General features: G+C 36.2%; 1 protein-coding gene across 4 annotated transcripts in view; it reads left to right on the forward strand.

Annotated features, from left to right (window-relative positions):
* Nucleotides 1-20,852, forward strand: part of LOC117301333 (kin of IRRE-like protein 2) — a 46,455-nt gene extending 25,603 nt beyond the window's left edge. For 2 of the 4 annotated variants that reach the window (XM_033785239.1, XM_033785240.1), the window contains 5 exons: nucleotides 2,130-2,192; nucleotides 7,541-7,636; nucleotides 8,473-8,509; nucleotides 13,550-13,790; nucleotides 18,504-20,852. In XM_033785239.1, coding sequence (XP_033641130.1) covers nucleotides 2,130-2,192; nucleotides 7,541-7,636; nucleotides 8,473-8,509; nucleotides 13,550-13,790; nucleotides 18,504-18,635 — 569 coding nt within the window. In that variant the 3' untranslated portion in view covers nucleotides 18,636-20,852. The remainder of the gene's footprint in view (nucleotides 1-2,129; nucleotides 2,193-7,540; nucleotides 7,637-8,472; nucleotides 8,510-13,549; nucleotides 13,791-18,503) is intronic. The other 2 variants (XM_033785242.1, XM_033785241.1) reach the window with 2 other exon arrangements.
* The last annotated feature ends 4,726 nt before the right edge of the window (nucleotides 20,853-25,578 follow it).

Consider the following 25,578-nt stretch of genomic DNA (forward strand, 5'->3'; position numbering starts at 1 on the left):
AGTATGCTCTGTTCTGTGTTCTGATCTCTCCCTGTGCAAAATAAAGCATACAGTTTGAAATGTCATGGGTCATTGCGCTGGTCATGAGTATCATTGGGTAGATCAAGGGGGTTTCCCCTTCATATTGTACAAAATAGATCTGCCTTCAATGTGTGTGTACTTGGGGCAAAGGTCCAGCTTTTATTCCTTGCTAATATTCCCATGCAATCTATTTAAGCCCAATTGTAGAGTTACATTACTCAAGCAGGAAATATTGCTTAAATGAGCAGGATACCAGTCACAAATGTAATGTAACATGCTATTTGCTTGGTAACCTTTTTATGGTAAGCATAATTTTTTTGAGCTCATTTTTGGTCTGGAACAGAGCTGCCAACTGTCCTCAAGTCTGCAGAAAGGGACCCCCCTAACTATCAATCTTTCCATTTTCTGATCAACAAATTTGGGAGTCTCCAAGATGAATGGAGACTTTTTCCCTGTTTCGTCTTCCTAAATATCCAGATTGTTGTACAAAAAATTCATGATTGCAAGATTCAAACAACAAGCATTAACACAGATTATGCTTACTAATCGGCCAAAAGACCAAGTCCCATGCACTGTCTTTGACTGGTATCCTTTTAGTTGCGCTTAGCAGAACATTGTTTAGCATTATTGTCTTCTTAAACAGCTCTATGAATTGGCCCCAGGTATTATAAATCTATGAAAGCTTAGCTTTGCTGCAGCCACATTGTAGATTTCCTGAAAAATTCTAATGCTGGTTTTAAATGTTTGGACCCCAAAACAATTAAGAATTTATTCCAACCCACAAATTCATAGTTTGGAAAGCTTTGATGCCGGTTGAAAATCATTGGACAAAAATAAACAATAAATAAACAGATAAGCCTAAAGAATTAAATAATTAACACAACGAACACAAGAAAAGGCGATTCCTTGCTTACGGTAAGCAGAGCCATGAATATGGGCCCTGGTCATTTGTTGTTGTTCAACCCAATCTTGAGCTAGAATATTCATGAAGACTTTCCCGGTGACTTAAAGAAATAATGTGGTTGTTGAGCACTTGAGGGCGGTAGACACTAAAGAGTTAGTGGTAACAGTGACCTCATGTGACCTCATTAGAATTGATCCCATTGGGTTATCTTGATGTTGTCATCTGAGGTCGCCGCTACTAATTAACTTTTAGAGTGTGCCCTTTCACTCATGTCCACCAATGGTATACACTTTGTATGTAAAAGAAAGCCACCAAATTCCACCGCACTTAAGTCACAATGTACATGTACCACAACAATTAAATGTCAAATCTTGTAAAAGCAGTACTTTATTGTTTATACATGTAAATGTCTCCCCAAAAACAAATTTGCTGAGCCCCACCCATTATCACAAAATGCCTCGTTGCAGCTCCCCTCCCCTGATTGTGAAGCCAGCGCACATCACCATGCACAGTCAAAATGTACCTCACAATGTCCATAATAACTGAGCAGTTTGTAAACAATTTGAAGTAAAAGGTTTGTCAGAATTTTGCAGATGATCAGCACTTTTTATTTTTTACTGCAATTGAAAACTAACAACGGTAAAAACCGACTGTCTTGTTCGCTTGAAAGTTTTCTCATACTTTGTTTTGCAATTATGAATTTTTTTTTTTATTTTAGCGCCTAGTCTGGATTGTTTTTTTTTTCCCACTGCATTCAGGGTTGAATTTTAATTTAATGTTTTATTTTTATGGGAAGTATTGAAAACTTTAGAAATAACAAATAGATAAAACGAGAATAAAGAAACCTAATTAAAAAAAAAAAAATATAGTATTCTAATACCAGTTTCGATTCGTGTTCCTTAGAAATGATAAATAGTTGATGCGATATATAACTTTTGAAAGATTTTCATTACTGGCATTCAAATGTTTTTCCAACTTTATTTCATTTCAAAACAAATAAAAAGTCAACAAGAATTGTTTCTTTGGTCAGATTTTCAGAACATATAAACGGAAACAATAACAAAAATAATTATAGAATTTTGAAATGGAATTCCTCCCCAATAATGCTCACTCTTCTAACCATATTGCTTGCTTGTTTTGTTTTTTTAATTAATCACTGCCATGCCTTTTTTTTGTGTGTGTATGACTCTTGGTATTTCTATAGGCGCTACAACCATGTCACCTACGACCACTAGCAAGCCCACAACCACTAAGAAAGGCGGAACTGGTATGTCCTCTTTATGTTCAGGGTTTCTGGGATGGGAATGTCTTTAGTCTCACACTTTTTTTGCATCATATTCTTTTTCATTTTCCTTTCGATCTTGCAATTTATTGTTTTATCATCATTTTTCATGATGTGGTTTTTCATGCACATTCCTTTTTTTGCCATTTCTGGTGTTCTTTGCCCCATAATCATCATCCATTCTGTGCGTTGCATTGCGGGAGTGCCCTTTGCACTGATCTAGGCGTACACGTACATGTACGTGTAGAACTTTTCGCAAATATGCACTGTGCAAGCGCTAACTGAGGTGCAAGCTGGTCTAGCTAGCTATCAAACATGATCGCTAGCTATAAGCATGCACCTTTTTCCACGCCTTACCTACTTGTACTAAATATTTGCGATAAGGTCTAGGGCAGACATAAATTCAAAATCCTACTTAAGCCCCATTCATACTTCCTGCGAATGAAATGCGATGTGAATTTGGACATACAAAATTTGCAACGAACAATTTGGAAGAGCTGGGGTGGCTCAACCCTTGCGAAACATAAACAGCGAAAACAGAGCTGTGACGTACTATTTGCTTCGCATGAAAGAAGCATTCACAGGATGTATGGACTGGGCTAAACTCATCATTCTTTCAAATAGGGAAACATTGGAAACAAAATTAATTAGAAAACAATTTGTTTGTCTTTAGTCTGATGGTTAAAGTTAAACTAATCGTTATGGTTGACTGGGGGAATGTATTGCCCTTAAATGTTTGAATAGGTAGGCAATTTAAGCAGCAGCTTTTTGTTTACATGTGCCTTTTTTAGTTTCATGCACACCACATTACACATTTATGTTTCACTTTATCTGCAGTCAATTAAACAAAAAATGAAAGAAAATAGCTGTCATTCTGACCAAGTATAACTTTTGTGAAATCGATCTTAACTTTGCGGCGTAACTTACGCCATAAATAGTGCGCAAGTTGACTCACCACATAAATGTTGTGGAAGTGGACTTAACGCCATGGCATAACATTTCCTGAAATCGGCTGCTGCTCATTCACCATGTTTGTAGCTTTTGGTTGTCACTTTTTCACTATTTTAAGAATATTGGGCATTCCACAAGAAACAGTTAAGAAAAGAAATGGTATTAGAAATAACTACTTTCCAATTTGTGTGAATACAAAAGCTTAAAAACACTTTGTTGCTATTTAAAGAGAGCTGAATAGAAACAAGAAACCAACTACAGTCGCTGTGGTTTAGTGGTAAGACTGCGGGACTTGCAATCACATGTTTCACGTCCGGGTTTTTCAAAAAAAGGGGGAAGAGTGGCTTTTTATTGTTTATTTTTTATTTCAAAATGGCCGCCATTCTTTGTTAAAATGTCAAATACCCATTGTTTTTTCTACTGCTGAAATACACAAAACATAAATGAAACAATTTAGTCAGATTGTTTTTGCTGAGATCATTTAAAATAACCCTATTTAAAATAATAAAAAAATAATAAAAAAAGAAAAGAAAATGTGCATAAAAAAACAAAATAAAAAATAAAATAAAAAAGGAGGCGGCCTATAAAAAGGAAGCGGGCGGGGACGCTAAACATGTTTCTTTTTTTACTTGGCCTAACAGGAAGAGTGTCGTTCAGTTACTGGTAAAACGTTTCTAGATTTGTGCAATTCATACTCATGTTTGTATGATAGAGATTGGCTGTTGCCAGCCTGGCAGTTATATCCCGATGTGGGAGTTTGCCGAGTTCCCTTGATAGGGAGATCATAAACAGACAGACAGTCAGATACATCTTCCTTTTCATACTCATTTGCTAACACACCCATTACATCCTAACCACCCCCCTTCTCATCATACCGCTTTAAACTAACACCAGTAGCAGGCATTCCATCCCAAATTCCTCATTAGTCCCCCCAGCAGTTACCATGTTCCTTCATGATGTGCCTTTCCACCTGTTCTGAATGGCATCAGCTCCTAATGGTTGTCCTAACAGGTTTTTTTTTTTAAACAGGTTTTTTTATAACAAGTTTTTGAGCAGTGGTTTAATTTCTGTGTGTAACGTTTGTGCTAGCTGTCTTGCAGGTGCATGAATTGAAAGTGCTGTTTGTAATTTACGTTATTATGCATAGACCTTGAATGAGTTTACATACATATGCAATAGATAGATCTACTTCGTTTGAAGCCCCACCCACAATAGGAAAGTGCCTGTCACTTTGGTAAGTTGCACACCAAAGTGCATTTTGATCTTGAGTTAACGCATCTGACAAGAAACACAAAATTTTGGAGAAAACAAAAATAGTTTAACTGTTGAAATCTACTAAAAACCCATATGGATCTATGGTTTTATAAATGTAAGCAATAGTTAATATTGCTAGCGAGCAAGTGATCCTTTGAAGAAAAAAAAAAATATAATGGTTTATTTATTTTAAAATGTCATCGCAGCATACTGTTGAATTGCGACAAAATTCACAATTGTTGAAAACATTATAATAGAAAACACAATTTGAACACACGATGTAAACACAATGAAAAAGGCCTGGCAGAAATACACCAAGAATATTATTTGAGTTAAGCGTTCAGAAAATTTGTGAGGTAGGGCAAGTGGCTATTTTAAAATCTTTTGTCTCATAGTTAAGTTACACAAGCCAAACTCAGGTCTTTGATGTATTTTGCGTTGTTAAGTACAATCATGTAGTACTCAGACACAGGGAACCAGTTCGTATTGGAACCAGTTGGTATTTTCAAACCCTGGCTGTACTTGTTTGGTTTTGAGGTCGTTGTCCCAATTCTAAAATGACAAGACTCTGGGCTAGGCACTGAAGTGAGTATTCGGAGGCCCGGGCTGATTATTCCGTTTCCATGGTGATGATGTGGTCATGAGTTGAAGGTAAATGGGGCACGGCCGGTCGTCACAGGACAAGGATGCGTTCAGCACCTTCCTCTATATCAACAAAACACAACACTAACCATCTACCTGCTTATATGTATGTACATCCATATTTATGTACGTACATGTTGACTTAAAGGATTCGGGTACTTTTGCAAAATGTCCACAGATTTACATTAAACTTACAGAGTTACAGAGTTTGAAGATAATGATAGTGGAAAGATTCCCTTCAAATATAACTAACTAAGATTGTGTAGTTTTTGAGAAATGAGTAAAACAAGTCACAACATAATTTTGGTCTCATGAGACCAAAATTATTTTTAGCATGTAAAATCCCCTTAACCAGTTATGATATTATACCAAAACCATAGCATAACTGGCTAATACAATTTTACATGCTAAAACTGAGACGAAAATTATTACTTTTACTCATTTCTCAAACACCACAGCACCTCAGTAAGTAAGGGAAGCTTTCTACTATCATAATCTTCAAACTGTGTAAGTTTAATGTAAATCTGTGGACATTGTGTTTTTTGTTTGGGAAAAGTACATTTGAGGGTCCCGAGGCGCTCAGAGGAACCATGGAGGTAGCTCCATGGAGGAACAATGCAAAGAATAGACTGAAATAATTGAAGGCACACAAACTAGAAGGAATAAATCATATTAATGAGTATTTATATTTAATAATCATATCACATAAAGTAACCACCCTAGATGGAGCGCAATGAGAGTTCAAATTGATCGAAGGACCGAGGGGAGGGGGGGGGGGGGGGGGCCGCAACGAGTGTCGACCAGAATCGCAGCTCATCATTTTATTACCACTGTTGGGATAGTGTTTCAGTGTAACATAAGTAAGGCAGAGTGGATGTAGAGCAATGGTAGCGAGCTCAGTCAGTGCACTGTGAATGGCTGAAGATCCTACATGTATGTATGTATGTATGATGAAATGGCTTTAAAGCACTGAACACTTTTAGCAATTACTCTGAATAATTATTAGCATAAAAACATACTGTGGTAACAAGCAATGGAGAGCTGCTGATAGTATAAAACATTGTGAGAAACGGCTCCCTCTGTAGTAACAGTGTTTGAGAAAGAGCTGAGGTCGTTTATTGGCCACCAAAAGCACACAAAGTAATGCAACACTGGTGTTTTTTTCTTTCATTTTTTTCTTTATTTTATGCAAATGTTGGGATACACCAAGTGAGAAAACTGGTCTTTGACAATTACCAAATGCCGTTAACAGGATCTGCCCTGATCAACCTCGTTCCCAGGGGGTGGTTGATCTTGCCATTTTCCCTGGGTACGCCTTGCTCACTCATAACCCCTGGAATTGGTTCATCAAACTGTGCCTTTAATGATTCCTGTGGCGAACCACTCTACACTCCCACCCGAGTAAAATGCCCGTGATTTTTGTTTTCACAGGACTCGGGGGAAGTACTGAGTATACAGTGCTTACATTGATACACACATTGGTGTATGGGTAAAACCAAAATTAATATTCTTTATCCCTGATGCAAATTGAACATCTATTACAAATACATCTTGTAATGAAAAAAAAATGATGTGCGGATCTGAATATCGCTGAGTAGAATCACTGGAGCAGATTGGCATCGTTTTAAACAATCAATGTTTCACTTCAACAAATTTCTAGAAAACAGATGAGTTACTAATGGTGCTCTAGTACCTGTAGGTTATCAAATCCATTTATCTATTCTTTAATCTGATGTCGGCAATAGTTATTATTTAGAATCTCTCTTTTACCAAGTTTTTTATTTTAAAATGCCCATGTGAGCTTTTAAAGTTTTAATTACAAAGTTCTCCTATTTTTGTACTGAAAGTGAAAGCCATGTTTTGTCAGGAGATTGTCTTGATAGTAATTTAGTTTCTTTTTTTTTAAATCCATCGGGGTGCGTAACTTTTTTTTCGTTTTCTCTCCTGTGTGTATGTATATGTTTTCTTCTTTATCGTGAAATTGATAAATGAATGAAATGAATAATTTATTTATTATTCTAATAACAAAGTGTTATGAGATCCTCACTTACAGTTTCATATTTGTTTAATATAAAATAATAAATCAATAAATCCGGAAACAAAAATCAAACCAAGATGACATATAATAATGTTTTCTCAAAAAAAAGAACATTTTTTTTCTTTGTTAAAAACGTATTTTACAGGATTAGTATTAGTATAAAAACATCATTGTTTCATTACAGTCTGAAAGCTACTGATTATGAAGTTTTAGTGTTTTTTTTTCCTTCAGTAAAATCCTCTGAAATGAAGCCATTAAAAAAAACTGTCTCTGAAAACCTACAGAAAAGGCAGTTCAGCTGATTTCAGTTGTTCCATCTTGTTGGAAAACTCCGATTGTTGAAGCGCCTTGAGCATCACTGAGTGACGGATTTGAGCGCTATACAAGAAGCTACTATTATTATTTTATTTAAACAATGGTTCCTTTTTCTTGTCTTTGTTGTCCACAGCACCACAAACGAATCCAGCAGTCATAGCTCTTGCAGTGATTATACCCATAGCAGTCCTCGTAGCCATCATCTGTATAGTCCTCTGCTATAAACAAAGTAAGTTTCAAGACTGTGCGCTACTTTTTGAAAGGGCAAAGGGCACCAAGGCATTTTCTCCTCGGTAAAGGGCACCCTATATGAGTAAATTGTAAATTTCTAATGTTGACAAATTTTGCAGTGGAAGGGTGTAGGGGCCACGCACACCATTTTAACGTGAGATTTGAGAATTTTGTCTCCACTCTCATGAGAACTCTAATCTACGTGTAGTCTGTTTTCCCAATGTACCACAGTGATTTGGTAACCAAAGAGGGCCCAATTTCATGGCTCTGCTTACTGTAAGCTGGCCGAAGTAGGGAGCTCTGTGCTTGCGCCAAACATATTTCACTGGTTAGCAGGAAATTTTGGCTTATACATGTGTTATCCACGATGGTCATTCTACTCTTACAAGGCTAGCGCAGAAATTCGGCGCTTGCACGTAAGTAGAGAATGGTGATTGTAAGTGCAGATTTTGGCGGTAAGCAGAGCCATGGAACTAGGCCAAGGGGGCCAATTTCATAGAGCTGCTTAAGCAAAAAATTTGCTTAAGCACGAAAATAGCTTGCTTATTTTACACATGTTACTGGCAAAAATTTCATGCCACATACATTGCTTGTGACTGGTATTTAGCTATTGTTTACTTAGCATAACAATTGAGTGGAGTATTAGCTGGTAATCTGATTTTACGAAGCAAGGATTTTTTGGCTTAAGCAAAATTGTGTGCTTAAGCAGCTCTATGAAATTGGGCCCAGGTCCCTGAGGTGAGCTTGTTGAGGTGCCTGGATGACCATTTTCAGGAATCCAAAATCATATATTCTCTTTGTGGTTTTGATTATGGTTACTTTTTCTTGTTCCAGAAAAGTTCTGCTTCGCTCCTTCCAAGACTGGCTCCGGGTAAGTATGGGCGTTATCGAATGTCCTCAAAATCATTTCCAAATGTTTTCTGAAAAGATTACTCGGTGTTACACGTGGGAAAGTGTCATTTCGTTGTTTCATGTGGCTATCAAGTTTTGCATTGAAATGCTATTCAATCACCCAAGAGTCTTGTCTCAGTTGAATTTTCTTCTGTTTGATCATTTTTCACCCACTTTTTATTAAATCATTACTTTTGCACCTGAGCCTTTCTTGAATACACTGGAAAATTCCCATCGTTATTTCTGTCCAAACTGGGAAGTGCCAATCACACAGTTATTTCCTTTCGGGAAAGTGTTTTGGTTGTGGGAATAAAAAAAAACGCTATCCGGTCATTCAGCTTTCCATTCAACTCGCACTACTAAAGGCATTATACAGGATTGGTAGAGCTGACAAAATAGTCGCAGACAGTGTTCGTTTTTGGTGTGATCAACTTAAACATGAAAAAAACAAAACTGTAAGTGGCGGCTCTCCGCTGTTGGATATCAATAATAAATAAAAAATAAATAAAAACCTGTGGGCCTAAATGAATTGTGTGAGCCGAAAGAAAATAGTAAAAACACATGCATAATGTCCGGCATGTAATATGTGTAAACACATTGTCTGAAAGCAGCTATTTCGTTTGTTTAAGGTTTTCCAATACGTTTTTTTTTTCTTCTTTCGAATAAATACGACTTCATTTCAGAGGGATATAATTCACCCCCCCCCCCCCAAAAAAAAAAAAAAATGGTCTTAGTATGAACTTCATAATTAGTAAGTTTTCTGACTAAAGTTAAACAGTGAAACATTTCATGGAAAAATGGTTCTGGTATGGATTTCATGATCAGTAATCTTTCAGACTCAAATTTAACAATTAATTTTTGTTCTTACCAATCCTCTGTAAATAACTTAAGTATACTCAGACAATGCAATAAATTTAATTTAAAAAAAAAAGAGAACTTAAACAAATTACAAGTTCTACTAGAACTAGAAAACAGCCCTGCTTTATTATTCGTACCAATCCTCTATAAATACTTTAGATAATGACAATGAACTGTTGTTATTCATCCCTTCGAATGGCCTCTACTTAGTAAAAAATAAACCTTAAAAATTACAAGTAAAATATAGAATTAGAAAATCGGCCAGCGGGACAAAGCTTTTTGCTTTCATGCTTTCAAAAAGTGTGTTGTGCTTGCAATGTATGGCGCATTATGATGATTGTTATATGTTGTAAGCATGGTGTTGTTGAATGAAGCTTGTGGTTTAAGTAACGGGTTCAGTTAACACACTTGTCAATATTGTTTGAATTCCCTGGTTTTTTTTAACTAACCTTCCTTTTTATAGATCACGTCATTACAGGGACATCTTCATATAAAAAAGTCAAGTCAAAATTATCATGTAAGATCGGTTCGATTTCTTGTATTACGGACATCAGCCCTTCCTTTGCAAGTAGTTGCTGTAATCCTTGTTTAAAGAGCCAAACTCACTTTTAGCTACCATATTAACGAAAAACTTAAATTAATTTTATCATCGTACATGTACATAAAATTACCGACAACTTGTTTAGTAGAATAGAATCAGTCATGTTTTATCGGTCTTTTTTTTAAAAGACATTGGACACTATTGGTAGTTGTCAAAGACCAGTCTTCTTACTTGGTGTATCTCAACATATATGCATAAAATAACAAACCTGTGAAAATTTGAGCTCAATTGGTCCTTGAAGCTGTAAGATAACTATGAAAGAAAAAAAAACACCCACACAAAGTTGTGTGCTTTCAGATGCTTGATTTCAAGACCTCAAATTCTAAATCTGAGGTCTCGAAATCAAGTTTCTGGAAAAATACTTCTTTCTCGAAAAATACTTAACTTCAGAGGGAGCCTTTTTCTCACAATGTTTTATACTATAAACCTCTCCCCATTACTCGTTACCAAGTAAGGTTTTATGCTAAAAATTATTTTTAGTAGTTACCAATAGTGTCCACTGCCTTTAAGTTGCCAGAAGACAAAGCACCTCGTTGCAGTTATTTTACCAATTCTTTCTGACAATCACAAAGTGCATGCATCAATCAAATTCCTTTAAGACAACAAATTTAGAAAGATTGGGGTTAGTTGTGGTTGGGGTTGGAGGGGGGGGGGGTGTCGTTAAATGAGTACTCCCAGGTTTCGGTATGGCACCTGACTGGTAATAATTGAGACCGCTTGATAAATCTGAATTTTTCCTGCGAAATATTTCCTTTAAAGTACTGCCGTCTGGTATGATATTGTCCAATTAGGAAGCAAACCAGTGCCCACAAAAAAGTCCCTAAAAAAGTTAAATCTGAGAAACATTAATTTTTGAAGTTCTTACCAATCCATGACCCTACTTTTAAGTTAAAGATTCTGGACACGTTTGGTAATTGTCAAAGACCAGTCCACAGTGGTTTAAAACCCTATGTGACCCCGACATCGACAAGTTTCTGTACAATAATCGGTCAAAATACCTTCATAATCGGTCAAAAATACCTTTATAATATCTCAAGCATGTCTCAATGTCATCTTTAGGTAGATAAAACGTGGTTGTCCATTAAAATAATCCACAATTTATCAATCCGTGTCGTGATTCACGAATTATTGTGACAATTTTTATGATGTGGTTTTGAAGTCAACAGAGGGCGCTATATCTTCCGTGTGTAATGTTAATGTACACGATGTTTTTGGTTAAAAACAGCGTTCTGAAAACTTATTTTTTGGGAGTGAAGGCGATCTTGCGGGATTTCGGCGCTATTTTATTTTCAAAGCTAAGTAGTCACTCTATCATTTTATGGAAACAAATACAAAAAATATGTTGGCCGTTGGTGCCCGATTGGGAAAATATCCAACGATTTGATTTTTGTTTATTTTCCTTAATTTTGCGATGTAAACAATTGCTTTTTTGAAAATTCTCATTTTCAGGAATAAAAACTCATTTTCGCTAATTTACCGTGAATTTCTAGCCACAACGAATGGTTACTTTACTAATCTATTACATATTTGTAGCATTTCGTCCAGGCCCTTAATGGCTTATTTTAAAGATGTGTGGCGGTATTTTTTTTTTATAAGTAGCATTTTTTGACATTTTAGTCGAAGATTTCAAAGCATTTTTGCCGTATCATCAAAACTTCGGTCCGTATTTAATTTTCTACAGTGCGAAAGGTCACTTATACAGGTAATTTAAAAACAATATTTGTTTTCTCAAACAATTTGTATATGCCTACCCTGGTATTTTTTTTAACATAAGGGTTTGTGATTTTTGCTGAATATAAACGTATGTCCCAATATACGAACTACAAATCCTTAAAAAACCAGGGTCATAAATTTCAAAAAAATAAAAATTCTTCAACAAATTAGTTCTTCTTGTTCAAGTCACCAAAGATATGTAGTTATCTCAGAAAAAAAAATCGGACCTGATGTCTGGGTCTTAAACCACTGTGCAGTCTTCTCACTTGGTGTATCTCAACATACGCACAAAATAACAAACCTTTGAAAATTTGAACTCAATTGGTCGTCCAAGTTGCGAGATAATAATGGAAGAAAAACACCATTGCTGCGGAAGTTGTGTGCTTGCAGATGCTTGATTTTGGGACCTCAACATCTGTTTCAGAGGTCTCGAAATCAAATTCAAATATCTTAATAGAAAATAACCTCTTTCTCGCAAACTACGTTACTTCAGAGGGAGCTGTTATTCACAATGTTTTACACTATCAACATCTCTCCATTGCTTGTTACCAAGTAAGTTTTTATGCTAACAATTATTTGGAGTAATTACCAATAGTGTCCAGTGCCTTTACAGTAAATGGGGTACACATGAACATTGATAGTCAATTCAGACAGATCCAAACTTGTAGTTTTGATTTATTCTCCCACATGGCTAGGAATAATCTGAGCATGAAATACCAGAATCCATCAGGGATACACGGACAAGGCGCATTCAGTTTGAATAAACACAGACACTATACATGTGTAATATGACATAGAATGTGCCCCCCCCCCCCCCAAAAAAAAAAAAAAAGAATGAATAGTCCAGCGGCTCTATATTGATTTTCAATCTTTTTGCTCCAGCCTTTTAGCTCAAAACCTCCTGAAAGTAAAGGAAAGGGATGACTATATATAAAGGAAATAAAACGTCTTTGCCCAGAAAATAGAAATTACATGTAATCAAAACAAACCAGAATTCTGAAAAGTTTAAAGTAACCTACAAAGTAAAAACAAATGATAATTTTTTTTGTCCAAAATATATCAAATGTATTAAAATAAAAACAATTAACAAACCTGACCCAAAAAAATAACAGCACCTTACAAAGAAAAAACATTAATTTGTTTCTATAAGTTTACACAGACATGGAAGTTTACATTTTATTTTATTTTTAGTAACCAATTTTGTACAAAATATATAATTCAATTGAAAATTAAAAAAACACTCTACAAAGCAGCCACAAATTCAAGTGCAGTTTTCCATTTCTGCAAAACTTAAAAAGTTGCGGGATGTGGGTAACGAACTGCCGAATCTCAGTGAGACGGATTTGTTTAAGCATGTACATACAACGGATTTACGCGACTCGCCTGAAAACATTGCTCTGTTATTTTCATTCACAAGTAAATTATATTACATACATCTCAATTCACAGTGAGCACTGGGATGCATTTCATGGCCAAAAACTTGACCTACAAAAATTATAAAAACCCTGGATATTTGAACTGGTACACTGATTATTTTTTTTAAATCACTGATCAAATGTATGAACAACAAAACTGAGAATTGATCAACAAATGTATTGATCCTTTTCTTGGCTGTATGGTGTCCCAGCTGTTGTCTCAAACCTCAGCTCCCTGGTAGTTGTCCCTAAAAGTATTCAAGCCAGAACTTTTGTTTTCATAGTCAAAAGCAGATGTTATTTTTCTATCCCTTGCCGTTTGGTTTATTCCGTTCCCCCCCCCCCACTTTTATTTATTTATTATTTCTCCCCTGTGCTTATCCTTTTTCCCCTTCTGCCTGTTATCTGTTCGTCCACCCCCAACCAACCATAGCGGCACGATACCAAAGAAGCAGCCTTCAGCCTCAAACGCTGATATGATTCGCAACCAACCCGAAGTGCGCCAGAGCGTCCACAAGTACGATGACGAACCCAAAAAACCAAGGATTCCCCGCAGTTCCACGGGTAACTCGAAAAAGCAGCCCGGGAACGACGCTGCCCCAAGGCAAAGCGGGGGCTCCCCCGTCGAAGGCAACAGGGGTTACCCTGCTGAATACCCCGATGGGAGAAACCAGGTAGGTTGACTTTTACTCTTCATCTTTGAAGAGACGTCTTACAATTAGCAGATCTGGAGCCCTTCAGTTTGCTATTCACCACAAATTATTTACCATGGGGAAAGAAGTAATCACATATTATGTTTAGAAAAGTAAAGTGCAACTGAAAATTGTGATTAACGAGGTTCAAAATGGCAAAGATACTAATATTTTAAAGTTTGAATACTAAGACTTATTCCTCATTGTCTTTGAAGACGTCTTTCAGTTAGCAGATCTGGAGCCCTTCAGTTTCCTATTCACCACAAATTATTTACTGTGGGGGTTCAAAAAGTAAAGTGCAACAATAAATTGTAATTATAAGGTCTACGTCACTCTACTTACCTGTAGAGCAAATTACTACAATTGCATATTCCCTATGCGCCGCTAGGTAACACTAAGACTTTTTACAACAAGTGCAACAGCGCCCTCCATCGCCCAGTGCACGACGGCGCGAACGCCATGCGCAATCGCCCTCTTTCTCTCTTAGCTCCGAACAGGTGACACGTTAATTTTTTACTGTGGGGGGGGGGGGATTTTATCAAAAAGTTATTGCAAAGGTACTGTAATACTTTAACACTTGTTCCTCATCGTATATGATGATGTCTTTCAATTTCAATTAGCAGATATAGAACCTTACAATTTCCCCTTTGCCACAAACAATTAACAAAATGTTATCAACTATGTTTAGAAAAGTAAAGTGCAACTGAAAATTGTGATTAACAAGGTTCAAAATGGCAAAGATACTAATATTTTAAAGTGTGAATACTAAGACTTATTCCTCATTGTCTTTGAAGACGTCTTTCAGTTAGCAGATCTGGAGCCCTTCAGTTTCCTATTCACCACAAATTATTTACTGTGGGGGTTCAAAAAGTAAAGTGCAACAATAAATTGTAATTACAAGTTTTATCAAAAAGTTATTGCAAAGGTACTGTAAAACTTTAACACTTATTCCTCATCGTCTATGATGATGTCTTTCAATTAGCAGATATAGAACCTTACAATTTCCCCTTTGCCACAAACAATAAAAAAAAAGTTATCAACTATGTTTAGAAAAGTAAAGAGCAACTGAAAATTGTGGGAAAAAAAAAAAACAAGATCGAAAAGTTAGAAATGGCAAAGATACTTTAACACTTCAAAGTTTGAATACTTTTATTTATTCTTGTCATCTTTGAAGACATCTTTCAATTAGCAGACCACAATTACCACAAACTATTACAAAATGAGGGGAAAAAAATTTGTCAATTATTTTAAGAGAAGTTGAGTGTAACTGGAAATTGTTATAAAAAGTTTGATTAAAACGTATAAGGCAAAGTTACTTTAATACTTCAAAGTTTGAGTAACTTTAATGCTTGAATCACAAGCATGTACATTGTTCATCACATGTAGATAGCGTTGTAATTTTAATGTTTTAATTAATCTGACAACACAACCAAGGGCACCCTTGAAAATGCCTTGCGGAAACCGAGACAGAAACCTGACCATAAAAACTGTTTGGAGAAGACAGTGAAGAAATTGTGCAGTTTCAGATGTGGGAGGAAAACCTTAAAACTAGATAAAAAAGAAACCATTTGTTTAAAATAGAATAGAAACGAAAAATTAAACAATCTGACCCCAATTTCGTGGCTCTGCTTATCGCCGAATTCTGCGCTTACAATCACGATTCACCGCCTATGTGCAAGCACCAAATTTCTCGCTAGCCTTGTAAGTGACTGTGAGCTTTGTTTGTTGATCCTTGTGGCATATTTTATTAATCATTCTGCAGTGGGATAATATTGAATTGTCAGATAGTGTAGTAGGAGGGTTGACTATTTAATGTGGCTTTAATAGTCAGTCTTACAATGCCTACTTTTGTTCTTCAACTTGTCCTAGTTAACAGAGATCTCTAGGGCACTGGTCAAAAGTAGTCAGTGCTTGTAGTGGTCAGTTTTGGATCGTTGCCGCTGCCATATTTTCTGCAAATTAAGCTGATGCTTCCTTTGGGGCTTATTGAAAATCTATGTGCCATGCAAAACAGTTTGCCTTAAGCTCCTTTGCAAACAAAAAAACAACAACATCCATACACAGAAGATGGTTTTAAATTTGTTGCTTATAAATGCCTTCTTTCTTCCACCTACCTGTTTCCCTGCATGTGTGGACATCATTTACCTGTCATGCTTGTTTATATTACCCATTTGCATATTTTTGTGGCTATGGATATGGTTGTGAACTTGGTGTACTGCATGACGTTTCAACTTTTTGCTTTGTGAAAATAATGTTGTTGTAATTGTTAAATTGTTATTAAAAATTGCAAAGAACTACATGATTACATGATTAAAGCTATAACTACTCTGCCCTGACCCCGATGAGGGGGAATTAGAATATATTAATGATAATGATGGGTGCGTTCGTTTAGCTTCCCTGGGTCAACCCCGGTGTGTGGCGTTTTTTTTTTTCCAGGACGAACGTGGGTGATTATCTGCACACGTTTGTCCTGGAAAAAAAACACGGGTCGACCCAGGGGAGCTAAACGAACGCACCCAATACTAGTTAGAATATTTTGCGCCACCAAGAGTTTGTTGTGGAAAGGTTCTATTGAATTTGAATAATAATAAAACGTCGGGATAATAATGCTTTATCTACAGGTGTCTCATAGCACTAATATCATTATGTATTTCTGGACAGGTTTTGAATTTGTTTAATTATGAGATCCATTTATGTACATGTAGCACCTTGTAAGGGTTAACATGGCTTTTGCTGTGGCGCTTTTTACCAGCCACTGCCAGAAGCACTGCGGCAAACCCTTTCTCTGTGTGTTTAATGTAACTGGGTTCTTTGAGGTGCATTACGCAACACACAGAACCAACTGCTTTACGTCCCGTAATGGTTACAAGGGTCAAGACCGGGCCTGGAACCCATACCCTGCTGATCACCAGAGCTAGAGCCCAGTGGTTACAAGGGTCAAGACCGGGCCTGGAACCCATACCCTGCTGATCACCAGAGCTAGAGCCCAGTGGTTACAAGGGTCAAGACCGGGCCTGGAACCCATACCCTGCTGATCACCAGAGCTAGAGTCCAGTGGTTACAAGGGTCAAGACCGGGCCTGGAACCCATACCCTGCTGATCACCAGAGCTAGAGTCCAGTGGTTACAAGGGTCAAGACCGGGCCTGGAACCCATACCCTGCTGATCACCAGAGCTAGAGTCCAGTGGTTACAAGGGTCAAGACCGGGCCTGGAACCCATACCCTGCTGATCACCAGAGCTAGAGTCCAGGGGTTACAAGGGTCAAGACCGGGCCTGGAACCCATACCCTGCTGATCACCAGAGCTAGAGTCCAGTGTCGGTCCCGTGTACCAGAATTGGGCTGGTAGTGCACAAATAAAAACAAATTGTCATTGCTGAGTACGGGTGAAAGTAACCCTAGTGTTTCTGGGGGTCGATTTCACAAAGAGTTAGGACTCGTCTTAGCTAGTGTTAGGACGAGTAACTCGTCCTAACTTAGGATTAATCTTAAGGTCTGCATGCAGCAGCGCAGGGTTGGGACACATTTTAAGTTCTTAAGATTAGTCTTAAGTTAGGAAGAGTTTTACATGTAAGTTCACTTCATGAGGTATCTTTGATCTCATCAGAAATATATAATAACAGTAACTGAAATAGAATTATGATATATCTCAACCTTTTGTCACCAGATTTAATGTGAAGGTTGTTATATTTTCAATTGCTGAAATTTGAATTATGGAAGATGATTTCTTTAGGGCAAGCTCTTGGTGACGCTTTATGTTGTGAATTGTCCAAAACGAAGACTGCCAAGATTGGTATAAACCTCCCTACCACTGAGTATTTTTTATTTGAAAATTTGTCGTAGACTTGAAAACAGCTGATTATTTCACTATTTGCATTTTACCCTGATACAATTTTGTGTAACGTTTGTTTTACATGTAAAACATTTTTCTCCCCAGAAAATTCTTGGTTGAACTTTTGTTTGTTGATTGATTGGTTGGTTGACTTAACAAAAGAATTGAACATTTGAAAAGCCTATTTTTATGAATTTGTTTATTTGAAATCTCTACTTTTCTTTATAAACATACACTGTAGCAATACATAATTATTGATTTGAGAATTTTTTTTTTTTGCAATTGCTTGATTTCATTAAATTAAGTTTGAATTTTGTTTTATTTAACAATAACCGATACTTGACACAGGTTTCTACCCACTAATACTAAGCACTATAGTTATCACTCATAAGAAAAATATATATATTTTTTTTTTTTGGTAAGAATTCCAATCCATTTTACATAGTACTTGTTTCCAATCAAATCCAAACTTGTATCAGGGATAAAGAATATCATTCAGTGTTACCAAAACACCAGCGTGTACTACATTTGGTTTTATCCTTTACACCGATTTCAGTTAGCACAGATGTACAGGTAAGAGATGTTTACATGTTGTCACCGCAAACCTTACTTACTTCGTTTTAAGGGTGTGGGTACATTTTTGTAGGATACCAAAAAATAATGCACACAGATTTACATTAACCTCTCACAGGTGCTGTAGTTTTTGAGAAAAAAGTAAAACAAGTCACCAAAATAATATTTGTCTATATGGACATTGTGTTTTTTGTCCGACAAAAAGTACCCAGACCCTTTCAGATTGTTGTAATTTATCGCGTTATTTCAGCTGCTAATTTTTAAGTTTTTTTCTTTTTCTTTCTCTTTTAGGACGGTGGAGGCGAAAGCGGTGTAAACTACGCTGATCTAGAGTTTCAGAATCGGCAGGGAGACACCAATGGGCACGGACAAATCCATTATCCAGAGGAAGAGCCAACACAGTACGCGTCCATCCTAGTCTAACACACCCCTCTTATCAAGTGAAGAGTTCTTTTGTTTGTATTGAATATGGAAGGGACCATTTTTGCAGCTGGTGGTTTGAAAGGGGAGTGGATTTTGCAGTAAGAAAAAAAAGTTGCTTGAAAATTTTGATTCTGTTTGTTGAACTTCTTTTTCTTTTTTTTAGAATGGAAGGTTCCGTTGTTGGGATTTGTGTTAACTGTTTAGGTTGGAAGATTTTTAGTTTGTAGGGGTGTTCAAGCAGAGTGAGGTGACATGTTGCAATGTTGCTCATGGTTAGTGTTGATTATGGTCTGCGTTAAGATTGGAATGATTTTAAATACAACTTTCCCTCAAAGTCCAGTCCTACCGCCCAAAACCCACCAAGAATCAGCCGGCTTTGCATACTACCTCAAAAGAAAGTTCAATTGTTTGGGTCTTTGGTCACCGAAGCCTTTTCCCAAACCTTCGCCCAATTACATAGACCTGCTTAAGCAGACAATATTGCTCGATAATCGTTTGCTTAGCAGAAATAAGCAGGGTACCAGTCACAAATTGTACATGAGACATAGTATCGTGGCTGGTTACCTTGTTCTAGTAAGCATAATTTGGTTGTGCTTAGCTACGTTTTGTGCTTGAGCCTGTAAGCAGCTCTATGGAATTTGGCCTTGGGCTCCAGCTTGGGTAATTTTGGAGCAGTGTACATTTGGCACTGTGTTTCCAACATCAAACGGAGCATGAAATTGGAGATGAAGCCTAAACTGTGGTTTAGAAAGAGCCTATAAGGCTGTGTATGAAACGGCGGCTTCGGCTACAGTTATGGCTAGATCGTGCGCGTCTATCTAATCTTTAACACTGACAGACGCGCTGATCTAGCCGTAGCTGTAGCCGAAGTCGCCAGTTCGGACACGGCCTAAGGTTGGTGTTAGAGGCTGAAAGTGGTAGAGATGGGTGTTGATGGACATGGACTGAGTTTAGTATCAATAATCTTCATGAACTAGCAGAGTTCTGTTTGTCATTGTCATTCCCAATTGATGAATTATTCATTACAGTTTGCTCATGAATTATTCATCACAATATATTGATAAAGTATTCGTCAAAAGTCAAAAAGAGGCTCCCCCCTTTTTTCTGTTAAAAATAAGAAGAAATATTCTTGTGTTGTCAAACATCTCTCATCTCATTTTCGGAAAGTTCACTTAAAGAATTGGTCAGCAGTGCAAAATGTATTTCCGGATTGGTTATTTATTTATCAATCATTTGGTTTTGTTTACATATGTACAAGTTTTTCTCGTTCGACCTCAAAATGTTTCTTGTACAATTAAGACGACATTGATTGTTAAAAAAAATGAACAAAAAAATAAAAAATACTTGCGACTTTTTTAATTATGAGGATCACACTGCCTTAAAAGGACACTAAACTCTGGTCCTTTTCTTAAATAATACAAACAAATAACGCAAAATGTAAATAAAGTGTATACAATGAGCCCGCCTTAGACTAACAAAAAACACTTAATCTTTTTCTAACTTTATTACTCTAATTATTAGTTTTTTAAAATTACATTTTATTTAGAAACATTGTGTCCTTGTCTATAAAATCTCCCATATACTTATTTCTTTTGATTTATGATATTTCTTTGATAGCCATTTTCTATTTTATTTAACGGTGGAATAATAAGTCAAATAGCTGATTAAAAGACCAACTGTACTCAACTTACGAGTTGTAGCTGATAGTAGGGTTATACCTCACTAATAGTCAACTTGAGTTATAGCTCACTAATAGTCAACATATAGTAGAGTTATAGCTCTATAATATTCAACTTATAATAAAGTTATAGCTCACTAATAGTCAACTTATAGTAGAGTTATAGCTCACCAATAGTCAAATATTAAAAGTCACCACAGTCCTCAAATGCTGACACTGCAATTAATTTAACTATTATTTAGTATTTAATGGTCACAGTAAATCAATTGCAAATACTCGGATGTATATATTACTCAATTTTTTACAAAATTACCAAAAAATTCTCTCAGTTTAAAAAAGTAACACAATTTGATCGTTTATAAACAGTCAACGAAAAACGTTTTGTGTACAGAACCTTTCAATTTTGCAATCATTTCCTGCAACTACATAAGAGATTGGTGGGATTGACTAGAGGTTATTTTGGATGATTTAAAGGCAGTGGACACTTGGTAATTACTCAAAATAATTATAAGCATAAAAACCTTACTTGGTAATGAGTAATGGGGAGAGGTTGGTTGTATAAAACATTGTGAGAAACGGCTACCTCCAAAGTAACATAGTTTTTGAGAAAGAAGTATTTTTCCATGAATTTGATTTCAAGGCCAGAATTAGGACTCAAGGTCTCGAAATCAAGCATCTGAAAGCTCACAACTTTGTGTGACAAGGGTGCTTTTTCTTTCATTATTATCTCCCACTTTCGATGACCCGATTGAGCTCAAATTTGCACAGGTTTGTTATTTTATGCATATGTTGAGATACAGCAAGTGAGAAGGCTGGTCTTTGACAATTACCAATAGTGTCCACTGTCTTTAAAGTTGGATACGTGTTGGATTTAAAACTTCATGGAAGGATTTGAGATTTGAACTGCTTTCGTTATTTGGTGCTGAGTATGATTGGATATGATGGACCTCAATTACTTCATTTCTAATTCGTTTAAAAGTTCTCGTTCAAAGGTGTTCAATTTTTCTCTTAACATAATGTATAAAAGATTGTATGAATATTCAAATTAGATGATGGTCACATGACTGGGTTGTGTCATGGATATTGACCATGACAGCTTTGTGTAGGAAGGTGTAAACATTATCATCAGGGTCATGTGATTTGCTACGCTGTTATTGGTCGATAGGCTTCATCGTTCTAGCATACAAAAGTCTTGTCTGTGGGAGCAATCTTTGTGGAGTTGTGATTGGTCAAAAGCTGTCAGCTGATATTGTAGATTATGAATATGCATGCTGCATCATGAATTATGCATGAATGCCATTTATGAAAAGCAGCAAATTGATTCGGGTAGCACTGTGTCATGTGATAAAATAACACAGCCCAAGAAAATTACCATAAAAAGCAGCTAAAATACATAAATATGTGTATAAATATATAAGTATTTTGCCATATTTGGAAGAAAAAAAGGGGAAAATGTTAATGCTTGTGGAATGACCCATTTCCTCCCTTCATGATTCTACATAAAAGACGACAAAAAAAAATTGAGAAAAATTTCTGGCATAATTGTCTTTGCCAAAACTATTTTTACCATAAGAAATTTTAAAAGTGTAAAAATTAAAGGGAAATGAGTTATTTTTAGAGAGTTTTGTATAGTCCTAAATATTCACACATACATTTTGTACAAGACAGATCCGGAAATTCCAAATAGGCACATCAAGAACACTTCCCCCCTAACATTCACCCAGTCGTTACCCTCTGACACCTCACCCCTCACCAACTGACACCATCACCACCCACTCCCCTCGTCCTCCACCCTACACGACAGACGCCCAACAAGACCGGATCCTGTCTTGTTTCTAGCCTCTTGAAAGTAGATTTAGAGGAACACAGAAATCAGATCATACTAGAAGGTCCAGCTTTTACTAACGTTCTTCACCACAATTCTTCCTATAAAATTATCAAAAACTGATAAAATAAAACAAATATACAATAATACGAAAACCAACCAACCAAACACGGCTTTAATCAAAACTCTCTCTGTAAAAATCAGATTTGAAAGGTAGTGTATCTACAAAGTTGTAAATAAAAGAATCTCAATGCTTGCTCTCTCTTGTTGCCGCTTTAAACTTTTCAGAAGAAAAACCAAAGGAAAGGGTCTGGTTACTTTTTGTAGTACACAAAACACAATGTCCACAGATTTACATTAAACTCGGATAGTTTGAACATAACGATGATAGAAAACTGAGGTGCTGTAGATTTTGAGAATTGAGTAAAACAAAAGTCTTGAAAATTATTCTAGCATGTAAAACGTATTTTGGGGATTTGTTTTCCTCGTTTCTTAAAAACTACAGCACCTCAGCAAGTAATATTTTAAGGGAAGCTTTCTACTATCATAATCTTCAAACTGTGTGAGTTCAATGTAAATCTGTGGACAGTGTGTTTTGTGTTAGAAAAAGTATGCAAGTTCTTTAATGGCTTCATCTGTGGCTATGGGTGGCGAAATCTGTTCCCAATGATGTTGCAGCCAACAGATGTAGCCATAGCCAGGCCCAAAGCCTTTGCTTCAGATGCAGCCTTGTAACCACTAAACCAAAATGTGTAATGTACATTGCTTCATTGGACAGTAACTTTTTCACAGCCAAACAAAAAAAAATGAAACGCTTGCAGGCAAAATCCTCGAGAAGTATCTATCTTTAGGAAATAAGATTCCAGACTTTATGGGACGTAGCGTCTCTTGCTGCCTTTGTACATCTACATACTGTGTTATTTTAAAAACAATCATTTAATTTTGTGCACGTGTAAATAATCATTAATTTTTTGATAACTATTCTGTAATTATATTTTGATATTATTTCTGTGGTCGTATATTCCTGTTGAGTTTTTAGATGGCTTTGTTCTTGTTCCCGTTCCATGATTTTTATGTCTATGGTAACTATCGGCAAAATCGGTCTGTGGTTCCCAACAAAAATTCCCCAAATTCCCCAAATTTGATATTGTTGCAAATCTTCTTTTTGACTCAAATTGCAGTGGATCTGTAAAAGGGAAAATCAAACCACAGTTTTCCAAATTTCTTTGTTCATTTGGTTTGGTAGTTGCATTATAAAAAGCAGATATCTGGGTACAATTTCACAAAGAGCTAAGATCGATCTTAACTGTGTATCAATCTTAATTGCTAAGCAGAATGTGATGATGCCACGATTCAAATCAATACGGCAAAACTGGCAACTCATCTTAAGATGAATCTTAGTGCTTTGTGAAATCCATCCAGCCCTGGTATATAATAGCACAATGTCTATAAATTGAAAAACAATTTATATATTTGTTTTAAAATTACTAGTTAACTAACATAGTAGTCATGAAGATACACAATCAAGCTTTTTTAATGGATCTGTTTGTTTGTTTATTCATCACCACATTATTATTCATCTGTTTCAAATTTATTTTCACCAATATTATAGTTAAGTACTCCTTTTATTTAATTTGTTTTGTAGTGATGTGTGTGTTTAATTGTTAATAGATTATACATATCAAAATGGGTTCTTTAATGTTAAATGCTTGAGAGTAAAGATCAACTTGTTATACATAGAAAAAAAACATTTTTAAGCTGAACAAGAATTGTACTTTCAACTTTTGGAAATTATGTATGTCTACCCAGTTAAAAGTTAGAAGTTAAGATTTCTTTTGAAGAAAATACAAAGTTTTACGCAGTTTTCATTATGAAAGTTCCTCCGTCTTTGATGACATTCGTTAATTCTGAGAGAATACTGTTTTTTTTCCCATTGCTGGGTCACGACTTCAAGCCTGGAATTTCATCTTTGAGAGGGCAAGATCATTTTCATTTTGCAAAGGGCACTTCCACAGGAAAATCTTAGAGTCTTTGGTAAAGTGTTGAGAAGGGGCACCAAGGCCAAGTGTAAACCCCAGTAATGACGGCACATTAAAGTCTCTCAGACTGATCCCAATTTCATAGAGCTCCTTAAGCAGAAAATACTGCTTATTAATCCCCGCTTAGCAATAAGGAGCAGAATACCAGTCACAAACTGTACACGTGACATGGAAGTTTGGCTGGTAACCTTATTATTGTAAGCATAATTTTGTTTCTGCTTAGCAGTTCTATACAAATTGGGCTCAGGAGTTGTTGATTTGGCTTTGTAGAATGTTGCGTGATTCTCTCAAATGTTTGCTTGTTATAACGCTCATTTAATCGATGTATATATTTGTAATTTATACTTATTTACAGTACTTGCTAGTTATTAAAAATGTTTGCTGGTTGATAATACAAGCAGCCAAATACATGTATCTTTGTGTGATTGTCTGATTGTTTTGTTTACCTTGCATCTTTGATGCACAAAATCTGTAAACCTCCCCAATTACCATGAGGTTTTGGGTTCAGAATAAGGGGAACCCAGTCCAACAAGCCTCTATTCAGAACAATTCGCATTTTATATAGGATTTGAGGCATTGCATGGTGAGGTATCAATATATATTTGGTTTGTGGTAACACCATGTGTGTATCTACTTGCCAGGTAAAGTTTGTTCTTACAGAGCTGTCTTTCTTTATTCTACTACCGCGGAGTAGATTCGGGAGACTTCTCAGTTCTGAAAAGAACTGTGCTGCTTTTTAACTACTACTCGGGCGGAAGGTATAGAAAATTGGCTGGGACTACTGTCTAAGATTATATGATCGTATTTAACTGCACTGCCGCGGAGTTGGTTCTTGAATGGGTCTTAACGTTTCGACTAGCTTGCTCTAGTCATCACCTTTTTGATTTGGTCATCTTATCAAAGCCTTCAAGAACTCAAAGAGAATACAGTTTTTGAGTTAGATGGATCTAAGGATGGACTGGGGTGGACTGTACTGTCTGTCGCACATGTTTCTCTTTGATATTAAACCTGCTCAATACCTGACACCGGGTCAACGGTTTGACCCGGTGTGAAATTGTCTTTGATTTGAAGTTGCCTGTAGCCATGTTGTAATCCACATATTAAGGATGGAATGCCCTGACACGATATATTTAAGTCAAACTTAGAGAAGTAGTGAGTAGGACAGTCATAAACATTTCACATTGCAATCTCCAGAGTATTTGATATTTTTTTTATGAGGGATTTGTTTTGTTTGTTAAAGGACGACATATATTCTAGCCGTAGCCGTAGCTGTAGCGGCTAATTCGAACAAGGCTGAGGAATCAGTTACCGGTATGAGATTTAGTTTTTCTCTACTTCATTTATTAAATTGTCATTCCTTTTTACAAAAACTTCTTCTTTTCTTGTGGAATGGAAGTTGTC

The sequence above is a fragment of the Asterias rubens genome, chromosome 17, assembly GCF_902459465.1.
Source record: "Asterias rubens chromosome 17, eAstRub1.3, whole genome shotgun sequence".
Taxonomy (NCBI): domain Eukaryota; kingdom Metazoa; phylum Echinodermata; class Asteroidea; order Forcipulatida; family Asteriidae; genus Asterias; species Asterias rubens.